General features: G+C 40.7%; 1 protein-coding gene across 1 annotated transcript in view; it reads right to left on the bottom strand.

The window, feature by feature from the left end:
* klhl32 (kelch-like family member 32) overlaps positions 1-22870 on the bottom strand; it is a 35515-nt gene extending 12645 nt beyond the window's left edge. The window contains exons 1-5 of the mRNA XM_080500364.1: positions 22790-22870; positions 21294-21418; positions 17280-17460; positions 8700-8807; positions 3005-3103 (exon numbers count right to left, since the gene is read on the bottom strand). Coding sequence (XP_080356490.1) covers positions 3005-3103; positions 8700-8807; positions 17280-17460; positions 21294-21316 — 411 coding nt within the window. The 5' untranslated portion in view covers positions 21317-21418; positions 22790-22870. The remainder of the gene's footprint in view (positions 1-3004; positions 3104-8699; positions 8808-17279; positions 17461-21293; positions 21419-22789) is intronic.
* Positions 22871-23619: the final 749 nt, after the last annotated feature.

Here is a 23619-nt window from a genome sequence, read left to right as displayed (position 1 = left end):
ATGTGTATAAATGCTTTAACTTGCAGATGATGTCAGTTTCATGACAACACTGCAGATGCCAAATGTGTGTGAACAGTCAGTGGGGGAGAAATGGGCTCGACGAAAGAAAAAGAGGTCTTACTGGTGGAATAACACCGCCATCTTCTGGCTGTCCTGCATCACACATGAACAATCAACTCCTCCCTCCTCCGCCACTGTGCCATAATATACTTATTTCATGTGTCACCTACCCAGATCATTATACATTTGCTTTTTGAGCTTAAACTCATCATTTTTCAAATATGCAACTGCGTTACAGGAAAGGTTGATTGCAGCTCTTTCCTTTTTGACAAGTAGTGGAGTAAGAAAGTAAATTAAGGCCTGGGGGGAGAAATAGGTGATTATGATTTATCCAATCAATAATAAAGAAAATTGCTACTGGAGACAAGTTGAAGTTCCAATGCAATACACTTCGAGTGCAGAGCTGATCATCTATTCAATACCAATTCAATTAACTTCATCAGAGTCCATCATATCATAGACAGGATAGTGTGCGGATATATCTGATTTTCAATCTACCTGTACCAGGTAATCAATGTTAGTGGCCTGGCTGCTCGTCAAACATTCAGCACATTCAGTATACACACAGATCAGTCAGCTGATCATCACCGGCTGCTGATGTGTTGATGGAAGCTGGCAGTGAAATGAAATGGAAAAAAAACTAAACAAAAAAAAAGGCCATCATTTAGTCATGAGGGAGTTGTTTTCTTTCAAACTGAGGTATGGTCGAGTAACTCATCCAAAACAGTGGCGATGAGTCTTTTACGACCACCAGATGGCACATTAGAGCTGTGTTTACGCCTGTGATGTAACTGAAGACTTAACAGTAAATTGTGGCATGAAAGATTACACTGTCCTGGAGGGGATTTGAGGACAGCCGCATGAGGCACAAAATAAGATTCAGAAAGTGTGATTGGGTACTTGATGAGTCAAAATCCATTGTAAAAGACTGAAATTGGGCCAAGGGACAAAAATGGCAGCCTTTGTGTTTTGAATTCAGGCAATACCTGTTGCGCGATCAGTCTTATCAATTTACAAACACATGTAGTTCATTTGTTAGGTCATCTTGGATGGATGTGGTTGTATAAGAGTTTTTTTTTTTTACGTGTTGTTTGTATTATAGCATTTTAACGTTTATTTTCATTAGATTAAAGAACAATGTGCTAGTCCAAGCAAAGAAGTCAGAGCTACAAAGAGATCTCCTTAATGTACAAACAACAACAAAAAAAAAAGGTTACAAAAATGGATTTTGTTCAGAAACAGCTCCTAAAAGCAGCTGTTGTTTCTTCATATTACTTTGTTTTTGTTGTTGTTGTTTGACAGCAACCTATAGGCATCATTTGTTTCCATCGACAGCAGTGATATGCTTTGTACCCCGAGGACAGTGGGCTAACACTGCCTCTGTTTCAACAACTTGGTCTTGTGATATAATGCATGAAGCAGCAGCAGGATGGCCCAGTTGCTCAGGAGGTCTCAGACCCAGGCACCTTACAGTAGATGACAAGTATAAACCTTGCGGATGTGTCCCTGAACATCACACGGTGTGTTTCCCAGTTTCAAGTGCTTCTGTGCTGTAAATCTTCTCAGTCTACGTCGTGGAGCCAACATGAGAGGCCTGATTATAGACCGCTTATTGCATATTACTGCAGTACAATTACAGCTGTGTTTCAGCACATGACTGATTCTTGACCCAGCTCGAAAGAGCAGCTCATTATAGGAGAGGGATTTTTTTAATTATATATTGCCAGGATGAGAAAAAAAAAAAAAAAAAACAATACCAATCACATTCTTGTGTAGTACTGGGAGACAGTTGTTTGAGCTCAGCAGAATGATCTGAACCAGAGACAGGCTCTGTCAACACAATATGAAGAGCCATCTTAAGTAGCTCTAGAGCACACTGATAAAGACATTATGTGCAAAAATAAGACAACAACAGGTCAGGACTGTGCACATGGCATCTTTTAAAATTCAGCGCCAAATGTACAACATTTGCTGAAATGCTAAACTTAATGCTTCATTGTTTGTGTGGATTTCATAAATACGTTTTAATGAAAAGCAATTACTATGCTGTAGAGGTGTGTAGACCAAGTGAGACTCCATTCCCTTGTTTACAGTGTTTATGGAAACGGTGGTCTGGAATGGAGACTGAAAACATCCTACCCATATGAATCAGATGCAGAATAACATTTAAAAAAACACACATGACAGTCAACACCAGCACTAGAAAATACTTGTCGAAGCTATTTTCAGTATCAATCCATCTGCTGTTTATTTGGGTGAGAGTAGCAAGAAGAGCCCATCTTCGCTGACACTGTTTCATCATCACAGAGAGGGCAAATACAGGAGATCGTGTAAACTTAAAACAGACGGCGCCTGGACTCAAACATGGACCGACTTGATGTGAGGCAATTTTCTTTTCCCAAAGTGCATATTCAAAGCACATGTTGCTAACTTTATAAACATGTTAAGAATGCCATGGAATAGTGCTTAAAACAATCTTGCGTAAAAATATATATGTATCTGCTGATCATTTGTTTAGGCATTCTTTGTTCTCTTTCTGTGCGGAAGAGCATGGAAGAGCGAAAATAAAATCAATTCTATGTGGATGATCCATCTTCTCAAACACTATTGAGGGATTGTGAACGACAGGTGAAGGCAGGTTATATGATGAACAGGTTTTTCAATAGAATACATTTACATAACCTGTGGTCACTAATTAACCTCAAAATGCTGTGAATGTATAACTCAGTCTTGAACTGCCTCTTGCTTTCAAATAATTACCGTGAGGATATTTCTGCACAGTGAGGAAACAACTTTAAATTTGATAGTTAATGTTCACCTTGATAGTAGAGTGAGGTTGCTTCCAAGATTAGCTGGTTGGTGTGCGTGCGTGCGTGCGTGCGTGCGTGCGTGTGTGTGTGGGAGTGTGTGTGTGTGTGTGTGTGTGTGCGTGCGCACGCTGTACCTGGATGAGGTAGTGTGAGCAGAGGCTGAGGAGCTCCAGCAGCTGGAGGTGACTGCCTGCAGACAGGACATCCTGGATCACCGCTGGCTCCAACAGAATCTGGCCAGAAGAAATAAACAAAGTCATTCAGGTTTCGACTTTCCTCTCTCCTCTCTTGACTCTCAGTGTCACTGCTGATTGTTGACAGATATTGATCTTCAAAATATTCAAATGTGTGTGTGTGTTTTTTTTAAATAATATATAAATCAAATAAAAACTTTCTTCATCAGGTTGAGTGCAATACTTTTTTGACACATTATTGGGTAATAGTAATAATAGTGTATTACAGTACAATGCAATACTTGTCCTACTATGAATTGTATTTTTATGGATGTTGTCATTTTTCACTTAATCACATCAGGACACATCTGCTTATTATTTGTGAGGTTACAGTAAATCTCAGATAGGCAACTTGAATCATTGTTGAGTGCCACTAAAATGCTATCGTCAATGTGAGAGGCAGCAGCAAGAAGTGACTCAGAACATTTACCCAAAGGATTTTTGATGATATAGAACAGCTGATTTCATGAAAATCATGAAATGTGTGATACCTTGTTCATATGTACTTAAGTATAGGGATGGGGAGTCCCATGTCGTCCGTGTCTGTTGTAAATAGATAACATTATTCTGGAGTGGTTTATGTAAAATGTGGGTCTTATTTAATGCAGGGATGACACACCTCTCTCTGTATCATGTCTAAATACAGATTCCTGTATACTTTGTTTTACTGGCAGCAGAATCCCTCCCTGTTCATCCGTCACCTGCTTTCTAAATGTCACAAAACATTGATGTGTTTTTCACAAACTGTATCTTCTCACTAACTCAATCAGTCATTTTAACAAGATATTGTGGAAAAAAGAAGGAATGTGTTATTGATCCTTTTGTTTTGGTCTGTAATAAGCACTTTAACCCCAGTAGTTCTAAAATCTACCTGCAGTTCCTTTCATTACATTTGAGGATTTTTTTGAAACTTCTATTTGCATTACATTGTCTGGGGCTTTTTTAATCGCCCCTACATATAAATAATCTTTCAACGTACACCTCCACATGTATTCAGCTTATTACAGTTATATTAAGCTTTTCCAATCATTTTAATCTGTTTCCACCAATGTGAAATATAAATGTTTCATGTATTGATGCTTTTGAGTTTTTATATTTTTCTTCCATCTTCTATTCTGTTTAACAATTTATATGAATAATGGAAAAGTTTGTTTTATGTGTCATTCAGTGGATAATGTCATATTTGTTTAATAATATTGCAGTGTTACAGATGTGTCAAAATGTTTTCAAAACAAAGGGAGAGTTTCTGTAAAATATCCGCAATTTCATTTGTGATCTGATCCGTAAAAGTGGTGGACGGCCATCCAGCATGTATGTCATCATTGGAAAGCTAATGTAAAAATAAGTTTAATGGTTCACATCTGCAAAAAAAAATAAAAAAAATGAGTGGACCCAATTGTTCAGGAGTGAACACGATTTCTGTTGAAATGTGTTTTATTTCAGCTGCGGATTACAAGTGATATTCACCAAGCCTCTATTGATTCAGTGAAAGCGACTGAGAATTGATCTGCTGGCGTCCTTGATTGACCATTATCCTCCTCCCTCCACAGCAGCATATCCAGACAATCCTTACAGCCTCGATTCGGGCCAAAACGCTTCCTGTTTAGCCGAACGAGCGGCTGAAATGATCCTTCTGTTTCCTCCATACGCGACATAAATCTCTCCCATACAGCCGGTTGTGCTGCTGAGCCAGGTAACGCTGGAAGCATCACGGTAGGGTCAACTATCTATTCAGAGCACGCTGACATGAGTGCATAAAAAAAAAAAAAAAAAGTGCTCCATTAATCATTGAGAATAATAACCCAGAGAGGCTGACCGTGCCCTGTGATACCTCTTACACTCTCCTCTTCCAAGCACAATTCGGTTTGCATCTAACAGGCTGGAACTAACCTCTGTAATCCATTCATCGCTGGCCCACATAGCCACACATCCATGACTGCGTCAGTAGTGAAAGTGAGAGAAACGACTTCATCATTTGTCTCCCTCGCCTCTCACATCTCTTCATACAGTAGTGGGCTGACTATGGTTTAGCAGCACTTACTGGGACCGTTGTCGCTCGAGCCCACTCATAATTTATGGATTTTGAAAGCAGATCGAATGCATCCAAATACAAATGCACAGCTTGTTTCCGGTACTTGCTTCCTCAGTTATTGCGAGTGATGTGGAAAACATTTCAGCGCGTGTTTGTACTGGTCACAAAATAACAAAACAAAACAAAAAACATCCACGTGACCACTTAAGGATTTCTGTAAACTGTTTATTTGGGTTAATTTAGCAATTTGTTTGGAAAAGTTAAACATTCCCCATTAAACAACACTCAGCTACTTTCCCAGCAAGCTTTTCTGATAAGCACTTTTTTTTTTCTCATTCTCTGCAATTAGCTGCATGTGCACACTGCTATTTATCACAGTATGGTTTCCTGCCCAGGCCTGGGCAGCGCTCCAGCTAACCACGCACACAATCTACAGGGCTTCAATAAGCTGAACTTATTTAAACAAAAACAAATAACAGTCGGCTATTTTCTTTAATTAGCTGGATATGTGATGAACTGAGGTGAGAGAGCAAAGCTGCACTAATGTGGAATCTAGATTTTTCAGGAAACCTTGGCAACAACCAAGGTATACTCTGCAAAACCTATTGCACGCCAAAGGCTTAGTACTCAACACCTACTACTACTTAAATTTAACTGCATTTCAATATCTAAGCTAATTTCTCAGACAGAAAGTATACAGTATAAAACTACATTATGCATATATATATACATATATATATAAATTTAGATATAAAAGAGAGTTTTTCTAAGTTAAAATGATAATATTGATTCAAAAATGGTTTGAATATCTGTTGAGTAAAACTACACACTTGTAAAAGTACAAATACTTGATTACAGCAATGGAAGTATTGGTAATTTGTTACTTCCCCACCAGCATGATACATATTTATCCCAGCGTCCTGTCAGGCAGCAGACGACCGGCAACAAGCTGAAAATAATGGCTGTAATAACAGTAAGTGAACGCTCTTCATATCCTGCTCCACTCCAGAGGCTCACTACAGCGCGGGCACTTCAACCTCGCACAGCAGAAGTCAGTTTTATAACGCCGTGCCTGGCTCTGTGTGGGAGTACGATGAGCTCTTGTGTAAACCAACATTTATTGCACTTGCTTTCTTGCGAGCTTTCACCTGGAGGACAAGACAAAATACATGCAGGGCCGGAAGATTACGTCTTTGGCCCCGGGATCAGCATCCATGGACGCTCGTTACGAGCTCTCAGACCATAAAACAATGGGTTTTATGGTCTTTCTAATAAAAGTGCTCCACTGCAGGATGTATAATTGAGAGAGACATCGGTGAGGTTGCTAACTGACTTCGGCCTTGGAGCGTCCTGTGGTGGCATGTCGTCGCACTCACCCTGCTGGCCTATGACATGTGGCTGAAGGATTTTTAGCGGGATATTATTTAAGATGTGGGGATAAGTATACGTCCCTCATCTCATCTGCTATCATCTCTTCTGGGCAGGCAGGAGCTGAGCCAACCAAAGCAGGGCAGCTTGGAAGCCTGCTGTTGACCTACTTACACCGCTAACCAACTCGCTCGTTGCTCATTTCCACTGCGGAAATAAAATTAAGAGTAATCACAAAGTTCCTGGCCTCTCGGTATACAAAATAAGCCGCAAGGCTGCTAAGTGTAGCGAGAATTGCTGGCGTTAAAAAAAAAAGGAAAGAAAAAGAGGTCAAGGAAGGTTATTAGAAATGATCGCGCACACTCAGCCCGCTCTTCCTACTGATGGGGTGACGAGGCAAGGACAGACACCAGCGCCACTCACATGACCCTCGTGCAGCTTTGGTGTTGAAGTAAAAAGCTGTGCCCTTTTCAAATGGGAATTTAAATGTGTTTTTCTCTGAATAATGTTCAGCGCTTTGACCGCTGCAGGTGGAGAGGTGAGCAGTTTACGCGAGTGAAATGTTGAACTATGCCTTCACATGACCTCTGATAAAAGCTAGAATTAAACTGAGAGTCTTTAAAATCCACATTAGGATTTGTTTAAGGTATATTTGAAATAACTGTGCAGTGGAGTTTTTTTTTTTTTTTTTTATTTTGAATAAACTTTGTAGAATGATCATCATCTATACTTTAATGTGGAAACTGCCTTTTTCCTAAATATAAATAACAGCTGCTGGTACAGTAGATTTTGCATTTTACAGATCTTATAAGACACAGCATAAGCTAGAAATTTAAAAAAAAAATAGTCACCTGCTTGCTACAACATTATTAAAGCTCACGTATAAATGGAAAATATAGGATATGTGTTATATAGTATTGTGTTCTCTATTTTTGTGTCACCGAGAACCAGCAGCAGTGAAAAGTGAGACAGAAGTCTGCCTCCTGCGTACTGGGAGCAGATTACAGCTTCGTATAGCAGATGTTTTGATACAAAACAAGAAAGTGTAACCTTGTATTTTGTTCTAGAACACAGTGAGCTGTGGGTTAATAAACGGTGCTCAGTTGATTTGGCCGTATTAGTTTGCTCCGCTGTGTCAATATCAGCCAAGATGAGTTTGTGGATTTGTTGATGGCAGAGGTCTTGATTCTCAGAGGTCTCATCCTCTGACGTTCCTTTTCACTTGAGTGTGTTGTTAACGTGCAATGTTAAGGCATTTTTATTCTATTTGTAGGTCCACTTTCTAATGCCATTCACAACACTTCAACATCTTTTTTTTTTTTTATAGCTTATACCTTTCAAGGTTAGTCATACTTTTCTTGTCCATTGTAATCAATGTACCTCCATGAAATGCAAAGTAGCCTATTGATGCACTTAGATCTGTGCATGCAACCATGCACAATTCCTTGTTTCAATTGTATACCTCTCACTCCTGCTATTTTAAGTCCTTTCACTTCTACTCCTGTGGATCATAAAGCATTTACCGGCTCCTTTTATATAAAATACATTTGGTCGCATTCAACATGACAGAGAATTGTCCCTGCAGGTTTACTAGGAGAATAGAGCAGATATATTCTTTTTTTTTTTTATCTTTCATGCTTTTTGCACAGTTTTAATTTTGTCTTACTCCAGCAAATGTATATAATTGTACTTACTGTAGAATATTTGAGCGTTTGACTGAATGAGAATGTTTTCATTTTGTGGCATTAGTACTTTTACTTGAGTAAACAATCTGAGTATTTCCAGTAACACCGGTTATTGAGCCAGTAGCTTGTTTTCCTGCTTGTTCTCTCAGTATATCCTCATCTCATTTTTTAAATGTGTTTTGCTTTTATGATACAGAGGTACAGATATGGGATGCCTCGTGTGTAGAGAAGTGTCTCAGGGGAGCTGCTAATTAGTGGCGAAGGAGACAATTGAGCAGTCCATTGCCTTCAAATGGAATTGCTTACGAAGCAGATGAAACAAGGCACTATAGAAGGATAAAATCTGCTATGGTGCAGACAGAAAGGCTGATTAAGCAGCGGGGGAAAAAATGCACTTTGCTTGGGAAAGGGTCTATTAGCTCATAGTTAAAGAATCCTTTCCTTGACGTCCCTCCATACTCACTGTTTTCCTGTCTGTTCAGTTGTGATAGTCGTGGCGGCTCCTGCTCACCTGTCCAGTGTAGGCAAAGTCCAAAGCGTGCTTCAGTCCGACGCTGGTCACTCCCTGCAGAGTCACTTCATCCGCCTCGCTCTCCACCATGCACAGGCTGAACATGGCCTGATGACACACAGCAGAAACACTGGGGGTCAGCTGAGGAAAACTCTGCATCACCAATATTTCATCTGGCATTCTCCTGTCTTCAGCTAAAAAAAGAAGGAGCCAGCCATGGGACAACACATTAGAGAAAATCCAATAGTCATGAGCGCTGACAGCAAAATTAATCCAGCTTTTCTCCTCCGGTCCTTCATTGTTAACCCTGAAGACTCATCATATAACATATTCATGTTGTTGCAGCACTAACGTGGTGAAAAATGGGTTTTATGTGTGTGCATGTAGAAAACAAAACACACAGAGTAGCTCATCAAGACCAGCCAGATGCAAACATCCAAGAACCTTTCTGTATTGATTTTGTCTGCCTTGGCCCTGGAGGTCAGCAGAAATAAATAGCACAATCAGTACTTTCTGTTACACCTCTCTGTCTTTCCCTCACCCTGTCATGCACACACACACACGCACACACACACACACACACACGTGCATGCTTGAAATCAAAGCCGCGGACGCAGCGTCTGCAGTCTGGGCCCGCCGCATGTGAGTCCAGCCTGCTGCTCGCTAATCAAAGCTATTGACCGGTGTCACACCGCGAGAGCATGACAGGGTCATTGATCAAGGCAAACCAGCAGAGCTCAGCAGCGCCGAGGGGGAAAGAGAAAAGGGTCAAACGTGGCCATGATGAAGATCACTTCCACTCCCCGTCATCCTGCACAGCGAGGGTTTAAAACCTGTAAGCCTGTGTTGGATATTTTCATCTGGATTATAATGGGAGAAACAGCATAACCATACATTACTTTTGATAAGTAATTGGATCTGTTGTGGGCTGCTACTTTCCACACAGTTCTATTGCCTTGGTATGTAATGACCAAGCAAGCTCGCCACGTTAAAGGATCTTTTTAATCACAGTAGCAGTATGCCGTACCATTTCCTAACTCTATCTCGACTGAGAGACTTGTCTCTATCAGCATTGGAAGCTTCAAAGGCCCTCAGCCTGGCCCGCGATCGTGGCATCTTCTGTCACGAAAACGATATTCATTCCTCCAGAAAACTCAATCCAATCCACGCTGATTCTTAAGACACATGAACTTTAAGCATTCACCAATCTCCTCCCCTCTCCTCTGGCAAAATGAGCCCCTCTGTACTGTGAGCTTGATGTGCAAGACGGGGTCAACCTTAGGCCACGTTGAATTTTAAACCAAGGCGGCCTCTCCTGTTGATTCACTGCTGTGCTAATTAAAAAGCTACCGGTCCACCGAGCACAGGAGGGCCCATGACGAAACCTGGGGTGTCATGGCGGCTGTACTGTGGCCAGTGCGTGCACAAGTGTAAAACCAAATGTTGTGTATAGATACACGTGATCAGAGCGTGGTCCATCCTCTCATGTTGCTGAGTGCGAATAGAAAGATATGGAGAAATGAGGGCGCCATGAGTGTTCGCCCCGTGTGAAAGCTCCTGACCTTGGCGGAGGAGCGGAGGGAGTGCCTGTGGTTGTGGTGATGGATGGCTCCTCTGACTCACAGTATAGGCCGGTCGCAGAGACACGTTGGGCTAACAGAGTCACCGCGGTCCTTTCACACGACGCTGCAGTTAGGTGTCTGCCGGCTCAGATTTATGTGCGTCCGCTCGGCGCGATCATAACGAGGGCAACTCGTGACTCCCTCACGCAACCAGTGAATTACTGTAGCTTTCAGTGAGGATGTTTGAGGGTGTCATTGAGTTACTTATGGCCTGAGTCATTAGTAGATGAAAATCTATAAAAAAAAATAATAATAATAATAATCTTAACCATTTATGGAGCAAGTAACCATAAATGCTCACTTCCAGCATTTTCTTGTTTTTTCCTAGTTGCTACAGACACTTTTATTACATAAAACACATTTTTATAACAGACACTACAATGTGCTGATTGGAATGAGACAATAGAATGGTGCAAGTTTTATGAATTTTAAATATTTAGAAATTTGTTTGATAATTTTGAACTTTCCAACAGATTTTTTTTTTATTTTTTTTTTTTTTACCAATAACATTTACTGGTGTTTTTGAAGACTTTACCAGAAGAAGTGACAAACATAAACATTAAGTCTTGAAATCACATTTAACAATATCAAAGTGTCGAGATGAATCATTTCCAAAGAGTTGAACAAGTGGATTATGTAAGGTTTTTGACACTGATCACCTCTGGTACAATAACCTCCACCCTGAGTTGAACAGATCATGTTGTTTTACCCCAGTGGGGTCAACATGTTGACTTGTGCTTTTTCATTTATCTCAAATACAACCCAAGACATATGATATTTTTATATATTTTTTTACTTCAATTTTACAAACAAAACAAATAAGAATTAGAGTCACACTTTTAAAGCTGCACATTTTTTCCGTGGGATACCATTCCTGACCCGACATGAGCAGGTGGGGGTTAAGTGGTTCACTCAGGGAGCCAGCAGCGGTGACACTTCACCTCTAGGCAACCCCTGGCCCCGCAAACAAACCCAATAACAATACATTGAAAAGACCGCGCACAGAACAAAGTAAATTACTGAATGAAGCACTTGCAATGGCTTCCCTTTTATTCCAGCCTCAATTTGATACAAACAAGAGTGCACATAGTGGCTTCTGCTGTAATCTGATTGTCCAACCTGCACACATCAATTAACTATGGGAAACAAATAAAGCTGAAACCTGAATGCAATTTGAACAGGAAGTAGAGGACGAGACTGATAAAGGCCAACATTTCTCTCTGAGTTCACTGTAAAACTGTGCTGACTGACAATGCATAAAATAGTGTTGTTCTTTTTTGGCACCACTTAAACTGCTTTGGACTCTTTTCAAATTCATATTGATTGAACTGTAGAGGGAGATGTTAAGGAGAACAATGTAAACAAAAGGACTTGTCCACCCTAATATTACTGTTGACAAAGAAAGAATTACATAATCCAATACATTAAAGAATTGAACATATTAAAGCCCTCTTTCCATGACAATATATTCCTGTGCAAACAGTGTAACTACATTGTGTTTTGGCTTGTTGTTTACAGAGTTCCAGCTTTTTGAGTCAGTGCTTTTGTTGTCTATCTGAACAGGACAAAGAAGCTTCCTTAAATGGGTATTCCTGGCACATGCCACACCAGTCAATGTTTTGGCTCCCGTGCAAATATTTCATTTTTCTTCAGTCCACTATCTTATTCTGTGTGGATTCTTTGGCACATGACTACACTTTTCCTGGCACATCCTCCCTACCTCTGAAACAGCATAATGGTGAGAAGACCTGAGAGTGAAAGTGATTTGCACCGCCTGCCGCCAGCTCGCAGGTGTGCAGGTGAGCAGACCAGGGATTCACCCATGGACACTTCAACAATGTGGGCAAAAACTCCACAGGGTGTTTTTGAATAAAGAAGTGACTGAATAAATGATTTTCACCACTTACTGTGCTTATTTCTACTGTGGTATTGCTCCTTCTCTCTGATAAAGCATAACAGAAGTGCTTCCTTGAGAACTGCTGAGAAATGAGCCCGAGGCTCAGCTGTAAAGCTCTTCTTCTGTGTGCGTGTGTGTGTGTGTGTGTGTGTGTGTGTGTGTGTGTGTGTGTGTGTGTGTGTGTGTGTGTGTGTGTGTGTGTGTGTGTGTGTGTGTGTGTGTGTGTGTGTGTGTGTCAGTGGTTTAATTTTGAGGCTGCCAACTGCTGAAACATTGTTCCAGTGTTTTTCATCTTGAATCATGCCAAGAAATGGGAAAAAAAAATTGTAAGAGTTATGTGTGTGAACTTGGAGAAAAGTGTGTGAAAACACATCACGATCACGGTTCACTGAACCTTTCTGAGGCTGAACGGATATTATTCTGCTGTGCTGGTGTGTAGTCATGAAAACCCCATTACTTCAAGCTCTGGCTTCTTCAAACCGACTAAACTCATTCAAGCTGATCCGGTAATTACACGTCAAGCTAACTCGGTGGCAAGAAAGAAATGGAAAGTTTCTGATTACTCAATACATCTTTTGTATATTTCTTTGACATGTGCAAATTAAATTTTGCCAACTTCTTACAACCCCTCAAAGAGTCCCGCATGTTGGGAATCACTCTTTAGAGGATTGGAGGTCTTAGATTAAGTTGAAAAACAATTAAGTCTTACTCAATGTATGCAACATGAGTACTAAGGAAGCACATTTGTGTAGTGGTTTGCACTCTTTCCTCACAGTAAAGAGTTTAATTTAAGGACGGGGTCTTATTGTATGTACTCTGCATGTTTTTTCTGAACCTGCATGTATTTTTCTTTCTGTGCAGTCTATCTTCCTTGCTTATTAAAGTAATCTGAGACTATAAATTGCGGATGTAGATGTGCAATGGGTCATCTTTTTCTTAAACCCTGTAATCCTTAGGTATCCTGCTCAGGATGTGACCAAACCCCTCACCTAATGTCGGCTCCAACCTTCCACTCCCCTAATTGTGTACATAGGATGAAAGGTTGGATGGAACTTGAAGAAATACACATTAATTATATGTACATACACTATTAATCAGCACTCACACACCTGGATGCTGTGGTTGGATCACGAGAATGGCATCAGACGGCATTACATTTCATAGGAATGAGTACTCATTCTGTTTGTGTTTCTGTACAATTGCAGTGAGATTCAGAGTGAGACGATGAGATTGTGCACCATTCGTTGGTTCACTCTCTTGCCAGACCTTGATAATATTAGACCTCCCGTGCTTTAGTTTGCAAATATTCTACTCCTAAAATCAGGGGATGTCAAATACTTGTGTATAGCACATTCACTGGAAGGGCAATTTGCATTTAATTATACAGTACATTATCTGTGGTTACATCCAACCACATCTTATAAAATCAAGAATTCAAATGGAATTTTAATTTACATAATGTAGGATTATGTAATCCCATTGCTTATAAAAGTCTTTTTTTTTACTTAGAACTAGAAGCATATTGAAAATTGGCCGTCAGCACTATCACCCTTCACTGTCCCTTCGTTGTCTTCATTTCTGTCTGACAAGAGCTGACTCTACATCCAGTCCCTCCCTGTGGACACGCAACAGCAGAACCCATGAAATGCTGCTGCTTGTGAGATGTGACTCAACTGAACACACGTAAGAAGAAGTCTAAAACATCTCAATTTGGGATGGAGCAGTGATGTCTTTCTGTTTGTTTACAGACTGCTACGAGGTGAGCACAATAACACCACACGGCAGACCAAATCCCCCACAGCGCTGTTTCCTCTCAGGACTCAATCAACAACTGAATGTGTTGTCAAACCAACAAAAAACAGAAGTGAAACATGTGATGTGGGTTTTCAAGGTGTGGGAGTACAAGCTCGGCCACACAGTAGTACTTTACTTTACTCTGTACAATTTGCATGTTCTCCACGTGTGAGTGGGTTTCCTCCGGGCACTCTGGTTTAATCTCACGGTCCAAAAACATGCTTGTGAGGTTAATTGGTAACCCCAAATTTCCCCGAGGTGTAAATGTGAATGTGAGTGTGTGTGTGTGTGTGTGTGTGTGTGTGTGTGTGTGTGTGTGTGTGTGTGTGTGTGTGTGTGTGTGTGTGTGTGTGTGTGTGTGTGTGTGTGTGTGTGTGTGTGTGTGTGTGTGTGTGGTTGTCTGTCTCTGTGTGTTTGCCCTATAATGTACCGGCAACCTGTCCAGGGTGTAACCTGCAATCTCACGATAGGAGGATGAGCCCCCTTCATAGCACTAAGAATATTGTTTCTTCAAATGAATGAATGAATGAATGAATGAATGAATTAAAGTTAAATTAAACCGTGCTTTTAGGAACAAGGCTATCACCAAGTTCCATGCAGTAATCAGATAAGAACAGAAATCAATAAATTCTTCAATCACTTTTTAAAACTGTCCTCAGCTCCATCCCAAATGTATTGGAACAACAACTTCAAAAGCCACTCAGTTTGTTTTCCATCTGATTCATGGAACAAATGTTTTCTGGACAAACATTGTCCACAAATCCTCAATGACCAGCCCGAAATATGAGGCTTCATAAAAGTTTGTACACACTTTGTAGTAATGTTGGGCGGATGCCAGACATCCTAATATTTCTCTTATTGTTAAGATATTATTGTTAATGGCTGTTTAGATCCAGAGGCAATAAAAAGCTTCTTGTGCTCGTGAGATGCTTTTAATGTAAACATAGTCTGCATTCTACATTTGTAGACAATAATTAAAAGCTTTACCCACAACTTCTTTCCTGTTGATGTGGTGATTTCTTGTCAGAAACTAAAGGAATCACTTCCGCTGTGATGCTGTGTCACTTTCTTCAGAGTAGGCCACAGGAAAAAAAAAATACTGTTCAGTCTTAAAAACACTGGAGGAGATTCAAGAACTATCGCTGTTTAGTGTTGTATAGGGTGTAAAATATTAATTTGTGACAATAACTCTGTTTTGATTTGAGTTCTGTCCTGCCTGCAGGGCAAAAAGAGAAAATCACTCTGGGGAGAAACAAAAAAGTGAGGAGAGGTTGAGTATATGTTTGTGTGTGTGGGTGTTCTGGCTGAGGCAGGGCATGTGATGCCAATGCCCCCCCCAGACACACAACTGCTGTGATGGAGACTGGAAGAGGCAGGTGACACATTCAGGGACAAGTCCCAGGTAAAACAACTCACGCCTGGCTGGATATTTCATCGCAATCACTCATGTCCTCTGGACTAGATAATGTGTTATAATCGCTGCTAAATATGCGAGTGTTTTGTCCGTCTGACTGCGAGGAATAAAAAGGGAGCCACGGGGAGAGAAGAGAGAATGCACAGTTGCTGCTCTCCACGCGAGGCAGCTTCATTTCCTCTGTAAATGAGCTAAATTAAACCCAGCAGAGGAGTCGGATGACAAAATGAAGATAATATAGTTAAGCTGCTGCACAGGAACACGACAGTGGAGTGAGTTTTTCTTGCTTACTGTAACAGGCTGATCTAATAATCCCAGAAGCAGAACAAGTGTGCCGCTCGGCTCGTTTGGTACTTCAGAAAGCATTTAAAAGGGAGAGAACAAAAGAGAGGGGGATGAACAAAAGGAGGAGAGGAGTGTGACTCGCCCACCCTCAAGTCTCTGCAGGGAAAAGTAAAAATAACCCCCATACACACACACACACATACAAAGGAGGAATAATCCCTTGGTAACTTGGACATATTTAATCTGCCTCTCATTTTCAAGAGGGATTAATTTCTACCTTCTAATCTGCTCAGTGTCCCTAAATCAAATCTCATCGGTGCACTTTTCCCTGTGCGGCCCATCTCATGAAATCTCCTGTCTGGTTCCCTGGCAGCACGAGTCGCGCTGCAGCTACGTCTGGAGCTTAACTGGAATCAAGCAGAAGAAACAGCAGAAAGCAAACACTGGGGCTCGATCCAGGTGGGCTGGTGAGGGATGAGCTGCTGTAGCAGGGTAACACAGTGCAGGCATATATATATATATATATATATATATATATATATATATATATATATATATATATATATATATATATATATATATATATATATATATATATATATATATATATATATATATATATATATATATATATAATTTTATTTTATGTTTTTTTTTATCATTTTTTTTTTCAAGCAAAAAGCTAACATCTCTTTCAACACTTTTTTCTTGGCTTGAATTTTTTTTCTTTTTTCTTAAATCATATTTATACCACTTTGGGACCTTGTGAAACTTATATTTATTTCAGTTTCTTTGCCAGAAAGGCAGTTATGTTTATTGAAGCTGCTTCTCCCTTTATGTCACTCTCACTAACCAGTGATGGGAATTACACTTTATAAACTAAAATGTGGTTTCGTAATGCACGTTTCAATGAATTTGTTCACATTTAATTTTACACGGAGACAGTTCTACAGAGCTGCTTTCTCTCACTGACCTAGCCAGCGAAATAACCCCTCACTTTAACGTCCAGATTACCTGTTCTTATCTTGAAACTTTAACTATTAAACTAACTAATGAACTTCTGTTGGCTGTATGTTAGTTAATGTTGAATGAACTCAGTCCTGACGGAGACATTGTGTCTAACAGTCAGTAATATTCACCTTTATTACTTTTTACACACACACTACATGTGTTGATGAACATGCTTAAATACTCGTCAGTTTGTCTTTTAAAATAGATATATGCTTTTTGTTGTCAATTGTTTACAATTGTGTTTCTTCATGAAGTGCTAACATCCAGATTAGAGAGCATCTTCCTCCTTTACCTTCAAATGAGCTTAAGCTATCACTCAATCATTAGATTTATAACCACACATTGTGATAAACAGGTAATGTGCCAAAGCAATCACATGACTAAGTCCATGATACACCTGATTGTGGAAGATGATTTTTTTTGAGTAACTACTCACTTGTGTTGCTAAGTAACTACATTTCATCACATACTAATAAAGTCATTTAAACAGCACTGCCAGCTTCAAATTCTCATTTTCAGAGATGGGGGAGAAAAAAAAGTGGTGTTGGTGGACTCACCCTGAAGTAATCGCTGCACGCCGCCAGGACGGCCTTGTGTGCGTGGAACTTCTGCTCGCCGGCGACCAACGTGACATCACAGAGCAGGCCATCCTTCCTCTGCTGGTTGAGGGCAGAGAGCACCGAGTCCTGGTGGGACTTCGACTGGCAGAGCCTCTGTCCTGTCAGCATCTCCTTACTACTGCAACACACACACACACACACACACACACACACACACACACACACACACACACACACACACACACACACACACACACACACACACACACACACACTCAATAAACTGTTCTTTTGCAACAGTTTCACTTTTTTTTAGGATTTGAAACATTACAAGCACTGCCGAGCTCTCGCAACTGTTGCTCAGATTGTTTTGATGAAATTCAATGTCGTACTTTGATTTTTGCAACAAAAAAAAATTCAATAATTATTACTGTCATTTTTCACCAAATACTAAAAGTGAAAAGGTAATGACTTGTCAGATTCAATGAGGATTCGACTCTATTTCTAAATTAAATTCCTTGACATTTTTGCATAGCTGTTATATCACAACATCTGTCAATATATGTTCATGCATTCATGAAAGGCAGCACCTTTTCTTCAGAATAAAAGAAAAAACACTGCAAAATAAAGTATTTTTCATTAGCCTCACTAATAATTTGCCCTCTGCCCTGGTATTACAATAATATAACACACAGTATCAGCTAGAAATGTGATAGCATTGCTATAGTAGCAATAGACATTAGAAGAGTGTTGTTAGAAATCAAGTGGTGTATTTAGCTCACTGTATAGTTAGTATTTAGTTTTTTTAAATATAATAATTGTGGTGAAAAGGTGAGTGCTTGCTTTATTCGTACATGTATCAGATAATTAGGCAAGAGGGAAAGCCATTGTTCTTATTGTCAACACGGCTGTGATTTGGTCTGAGGCACCAGGTTGCTATTTAATAGTTGACAGCAATAAAAATGAAAAAGATTTATGTCTTTTTTATTTCTCTCGTCTCTGCCACCACGAACAATTTGTTGACCAACAACACGCCGGATTTGCTGCACAATGTCTCTCTGACACTGTGTTTGTACTTTACAGCAGTTTGGGCTTATTTAAATTGTGTACATATATTTGTACATTTATATTTTATGTGTAATCAGAGGAAAAGACTAAGCATGAGAGGAAAAATACCCCGAAGGAGCCTGAACCTCCCTCTCAATGTCCTAACGACGGTTAAAATACGACCTGACCTCCAGATTTCTCCTTGTGAACATCTGTACTAAAAAATATTTCTCATCTAATCAGATTTTTCTGTAGAAATCCATTGTTGTATGATCACATTCATGCTGTCGTCTGGTATTTCTCACAGGGATATGGAGCCAATTCAATTTAATAAGAGTCCTGAATTTTCTTAGTTGTGCGTATTTGAAATTGCGTTGCGGTGACTCAGCCGCCGTGAGCGACGTGACATTTTCCACGGTGTGCCCACCTTTACAGGAGAACATTTTCTGCCCATCGCTACATGTCTCCCATCCCTTATTCTCTGTTGTGGACAGCACTTACAAACCAACTACAGAAGCTGTCACTAAGCTCCCGGCTGACTGACTGGCTATACGCTGTGGGTATATGAAGCAGAAAATATCCCCCGGTTTTCTACCCCGTGCTCATCCTCAGCGCCCCCCCATGCTTTTTCACATCCATCAGCAGTACACTGCCCCATCCATCCAAATCCATCTACGTCCACTTCCACTGCGGGCCGTCACTCTAAATGCTGCTTCCTGCCAGGAGGCCTGCCCTGTCACCTTCATGGTGCCGGGGTGTAAGACAGGGGAAATACAGGTTGTGTGTGTGTGCGTGCGTGCGTGTGTGTACGTACGTGCGTGTGCGTGTGTTTGTGTGTGTGTGCATATATCTGCGTGTGTTTGTGTGCATGTGCGTGTTGGGCCCAAGGTTTGGTGGATGATGACTCAGGTTGTTTGTTTGGTGGTTTCCAAAGGGAGAGCCGCGGGAGAAAGGAATAAAATTGCCTCATTGGATGAGAGGAAAGGCAATTTACTGAATAATAAAATACAGAGAGGGACGAGAAGTGACATGCTTGAATTGGCATGATGTCCTTGATAAAGACAATGATGACGGCGATTAAATAATAGCACGATGATGACAGTAGCGTCTTGTGCGTTCATCATTTTAAAGCTCAGCATGAAATGCAAAATCATCCCTTTCATCTACCAGCAACATTTTAAAAGAATGGATCAAAACTGAATTAGCAGAACATTAAATAAACTAAATGACGTCCCTATAATTGACCCTGCAGGTCCTATGTTTCACATAATGCTTAATTGTCATGGTTAAATGTTCCTACTTCTAGCAAAGCTCAAAGAAAAGTGGTGTATTTAGCAAATATTTTAAATAATAAATAAATAAAGGCTAATCCTAGCTCCAATTAAATAATCAGTTACAGTGATGCTTTCAGAAGATGTACTTGTGAGGAGTTAGCCAACCTTGACCGCTTTGACATTGAAGTCGTTACATGTTTCTGAATTGGGAATTGTTGTCCAATACCGCCATAGTGAGGGTGCCAAGGTCAAAACTCATAGAAATGATGGTCATAGAAAATCAAAACATGGATTCTGTGTGAAAGAGAAATGTATATGTTACGTTAATCAGGTGGATAAGACTTGTAATAATGATTTAACGTTTGTGACAACACTATCTCATCTCTAATTAGCCCTGGACTATCTTGATGCTTAAAATAATTCCCATTTGCACAAAACCACCAAAGGATCATAATGACGGAAGTCAGGAAGGGGAAATGGTTTTTCGACTTCAAGATTTTCACAGATCCACCCATCCTCCAAACCCGCTTTATCCAAATGTAAGTGGATGAAGCCAATCACAGCTGAATATGAGAGAAGACAGATCAGTCTGGACAAGTAAGTGATGACATGCTGTGAGTCCAGAGCATCCTAATCATGAAAACATTTCTGAGTTGATGAAACATATTTGTCCTTTTTTTTTCACCAACACCAACATGAAATGAGTTTCTCATATTATGTGGTTAAAGCTGTGAGCTGAGCTTCAAGGTCAGACACTTTTTCACACTAATAGTTTTATATGACCTATAACTTAGGCATGACTGTAACTTTACTATTTCATAAACAAAATACCCAAATCCTGCATATACAAATGAAAAACAATGGCACTTTTGGAGCTCCTGTTTTCTGCAGCTCATCACTCAGAATCAGAATCAGCTTTATTGGCCAGGTATGTTTAACATACAAGGAATTTGGTTTCGGTAAACTGGGCACTCTTTTGTACAATGTAAACATTAAATAATAACGATAAACAAAAGATATAAACAAGTATTTAAAGACTAACATATACAAGGCTAAATAAGATAGTAAATAGTAGATAGTAGATAGTAGATAGTAGATAATAGATAACGGTGCAGTTGTGAGTAGTGCAAAAGATAATGAAGTAACATGAGGTAGTTAAGTACTTACATTATGGAGTGGTGTAGGCATTTAAATTAAATAATATACATATGGGGACAGTCACAGTGGCAGTTTGTTCCAGGTTGTTGTCTCACTGATTATATCACTCATTGTTAAAAACACTATATCTCAAGAACTGCAGAAGATGCAGGCTTTATATTAATAGTGGTTGTAGGTTGTTTTGGCATTGTGATTATAATATGTGAAGTAAATCCAGAGCAGTCCTTTGGGTAATCCCATCTCTATCCAAACAAGAAGATTGAATGGATTGCTTGTTTACAGAAAGTGAGCTGCGCATGCACCCTGAGAACACATTTATTGAACAACATATTGATCAAACATGGCTCTTTCCCCAAGTTGGAATAAAAAAAGAAACAACAACAATCTAGAAGTCAGCAGTTCCTTGTCTATATTTGCTGCAGCAATCATTTTTGGTACACATAAAGACACTGTTATTGAATGTATTCTAATTGGATCGTGGTTTTGTCATGAACCTCAAGCATGGATGTAGAGCACCGGCAAGGTCACCTACCTGAGACCGGGTTCTGAAGGCATGCCCCTTGACAAGAGAAGAGAAGATAGTGGAGGTGGAGGTGCAGGGGAGGTGCAATGTGGCTCCTGGGGACTGTAGTCTCCTCTCTGGGTGCATACATCAGCCTGATAGAACAGAACAGCACGTCAGCTTCACTCAGTCCATCCACTTGACCCGGCCGCGCCGTGACAACCTGCTGCGAGACGTGTGAAGGGACGCTACTTCACGTCGTACCTAATGCCGACTTCTCCCTTCTCTCAGCTCCTGCTGTCGTTGCCTTTGACAGTTCGCTCAAGGCTCCTTCTCAACCTGAAGCACGGGACACTGTGACAGCCACGGGCGGCCACACTTTTTGGTGAAGGAAATAAACAAACTCAGCACTTCTGGGAACAAAGCTGGGCGTCCAAATTAGGCCGAGTCCCTCCGGTGTAGCGACAACCTTGACATAATGTGCTACACACCTGAATCTGATATCCCACATATAATACCCTGCAGCACAAGGGGTCAGCAGAGATGCTCTGGGAAACCCAAGCCTCTGTGGCTACTCCGGCTGAAACACAACTCACCGTCTGCACGATGACAAGTCGCCCCCGGGTCCTCTTATATGTCTGCTCTTTAGAGGAAAGTCTGTGTGGGGATGTATTTCACATTGAGTGCAAACAGGATGGAGCTCTTGAGCAATGGCTTGCCGGTGAAAGTACTCCCGTGATGTCTAGTGATCTGCCGTGCTCGTGAGTGACCTTCAGATGGATGACCACAGGCGACTGCTGGTGACCGATGAGGGACTGAAGGAGCTTAACCTGTGCCACAGGGGCCATGTGATGCACATTATGTGGTATTTACAGAACAGGGGCATTTCAACAATTGAGATCATTCAAAGTTGTAATCCTTTATATTCAATAACAACACAATACATATATTTCCCCTACATTTCTACTTGAGAACTGAGACTCAGAAAAGGCCGAAAATCTCCGGAATGTGGATGTATTTAGGATCTGATAATCACAACAAGTAGGCCATTGTCCCCCTGCAAAACGCTGTAATCTCCTGACTGAAATCAGCAACAGTGCAAATGTTGTCTTTTACGCACTGAAGACAATTAGGATTTACGCACGACCAGCGCGCGGGGAGCAGCGGAGGAAGAGCAGAAGGGAGGTTTGAGTTTCCAGACAGACCCCCACATTAGAGCATTAAAAACTGCCACTTTCCAAAAAGCTCGCGGCTGTAAAAAAAAAAAAAAGAAAAAAAGAAAAAGAAAAAAAAAAAGGTCTCCTAGCAACAGGCCAGCGCCTCGGTCCGCAAACTACAACAACGGGGACGGAGAAGAGCACAACCTCTCCTCCGCACGCACCAGCTCCATAATCCTGTTGCATCCATCGCGGCGCGCGAACCGCAACGATCCACATCCAATTCTATTTAAAGCACCTCACGGCTTTGCAGGAATTTACCCTACTCGGCTGTCCCCTCTTATCTGTGTGTGCCACAAGCTTACGCACCTCATATGAATGTGTTGTGAGTCAGTCGCGTCCCTCCCGGCGGCGCCTCCGTTACAAATGTCATTTGATCGTCCGAGGCTGATGTCCCGTGCGTCCGCGACGGAGAGGACAGGAGGGAGCGGCAGCGGCGAGCAGATGCGCCCCGGTTACCGCGGACACTTTATTGGTTACACTGTAGCACCTAAATTATTACACTGTAACCCCGCCTCTCCGGGGCGGTCACATAAATGTCTGCAGAGACGGGAGAGTGCGCCTCCGGGTGGACAATTGTGAGATTGCATGTGAAGGTGATCGCCTGGATGCAGTGGTGACGGACGCTCGATGGGACACCAGAGGTCCTCGTTAGATTTCCTGGCGGTTGTTCGTTCTCTATAAAAGCTATTATAATTTTGCAGATTTAACTGATTGATCAAGAAGTAGACACTTAAACGACCAGAAGATATGCAGCTATGAAGTTCTTGCCATTCCATATTCACCATTTACATATAAGCCTCTCTAAAAAGCTTTTTTTTTTCTTTGAGTGTTACCAGTTTGTCTAATAAATTAAGAAACATTTAATGCTACCTGCTTTTGTTCTATCAGTAACCATGTGCTGACTTATAGCACCTTGTATTTTATATATTTCTATTGTGACTAAAATATTGGTTTGTGACAATAAGAGAAAAAAAAGTGAATCCCTTTTTATCTATTGTTCTACACATTGTCTCAACCTCTTTGTTTGGTCTGTTTCTATGAAAGTATAATTTATTCACTAACATTTTGAAGAACTTTCAGTGATTTTCCTTGAGTATAGATTTTGTTTTATTACATGTTTCCCCTTGTCTGTACAT

This window comes from Blennius ocellaris (genome assembly GCF_963422515.1).
Source record: "Blennius ocellaris genome assembly, chromosome: 8".
In the NCBI taxonomy this organism is placed as follows: Eukaryota; Metazoa; Chordata; class Actinopteri; order Blenniiformes; family Blenniidae; genus Blennius; species Blennius ocellaris.
This window is presented reverse-complemented; position numbering and strand designations above follow the sequence as displayed.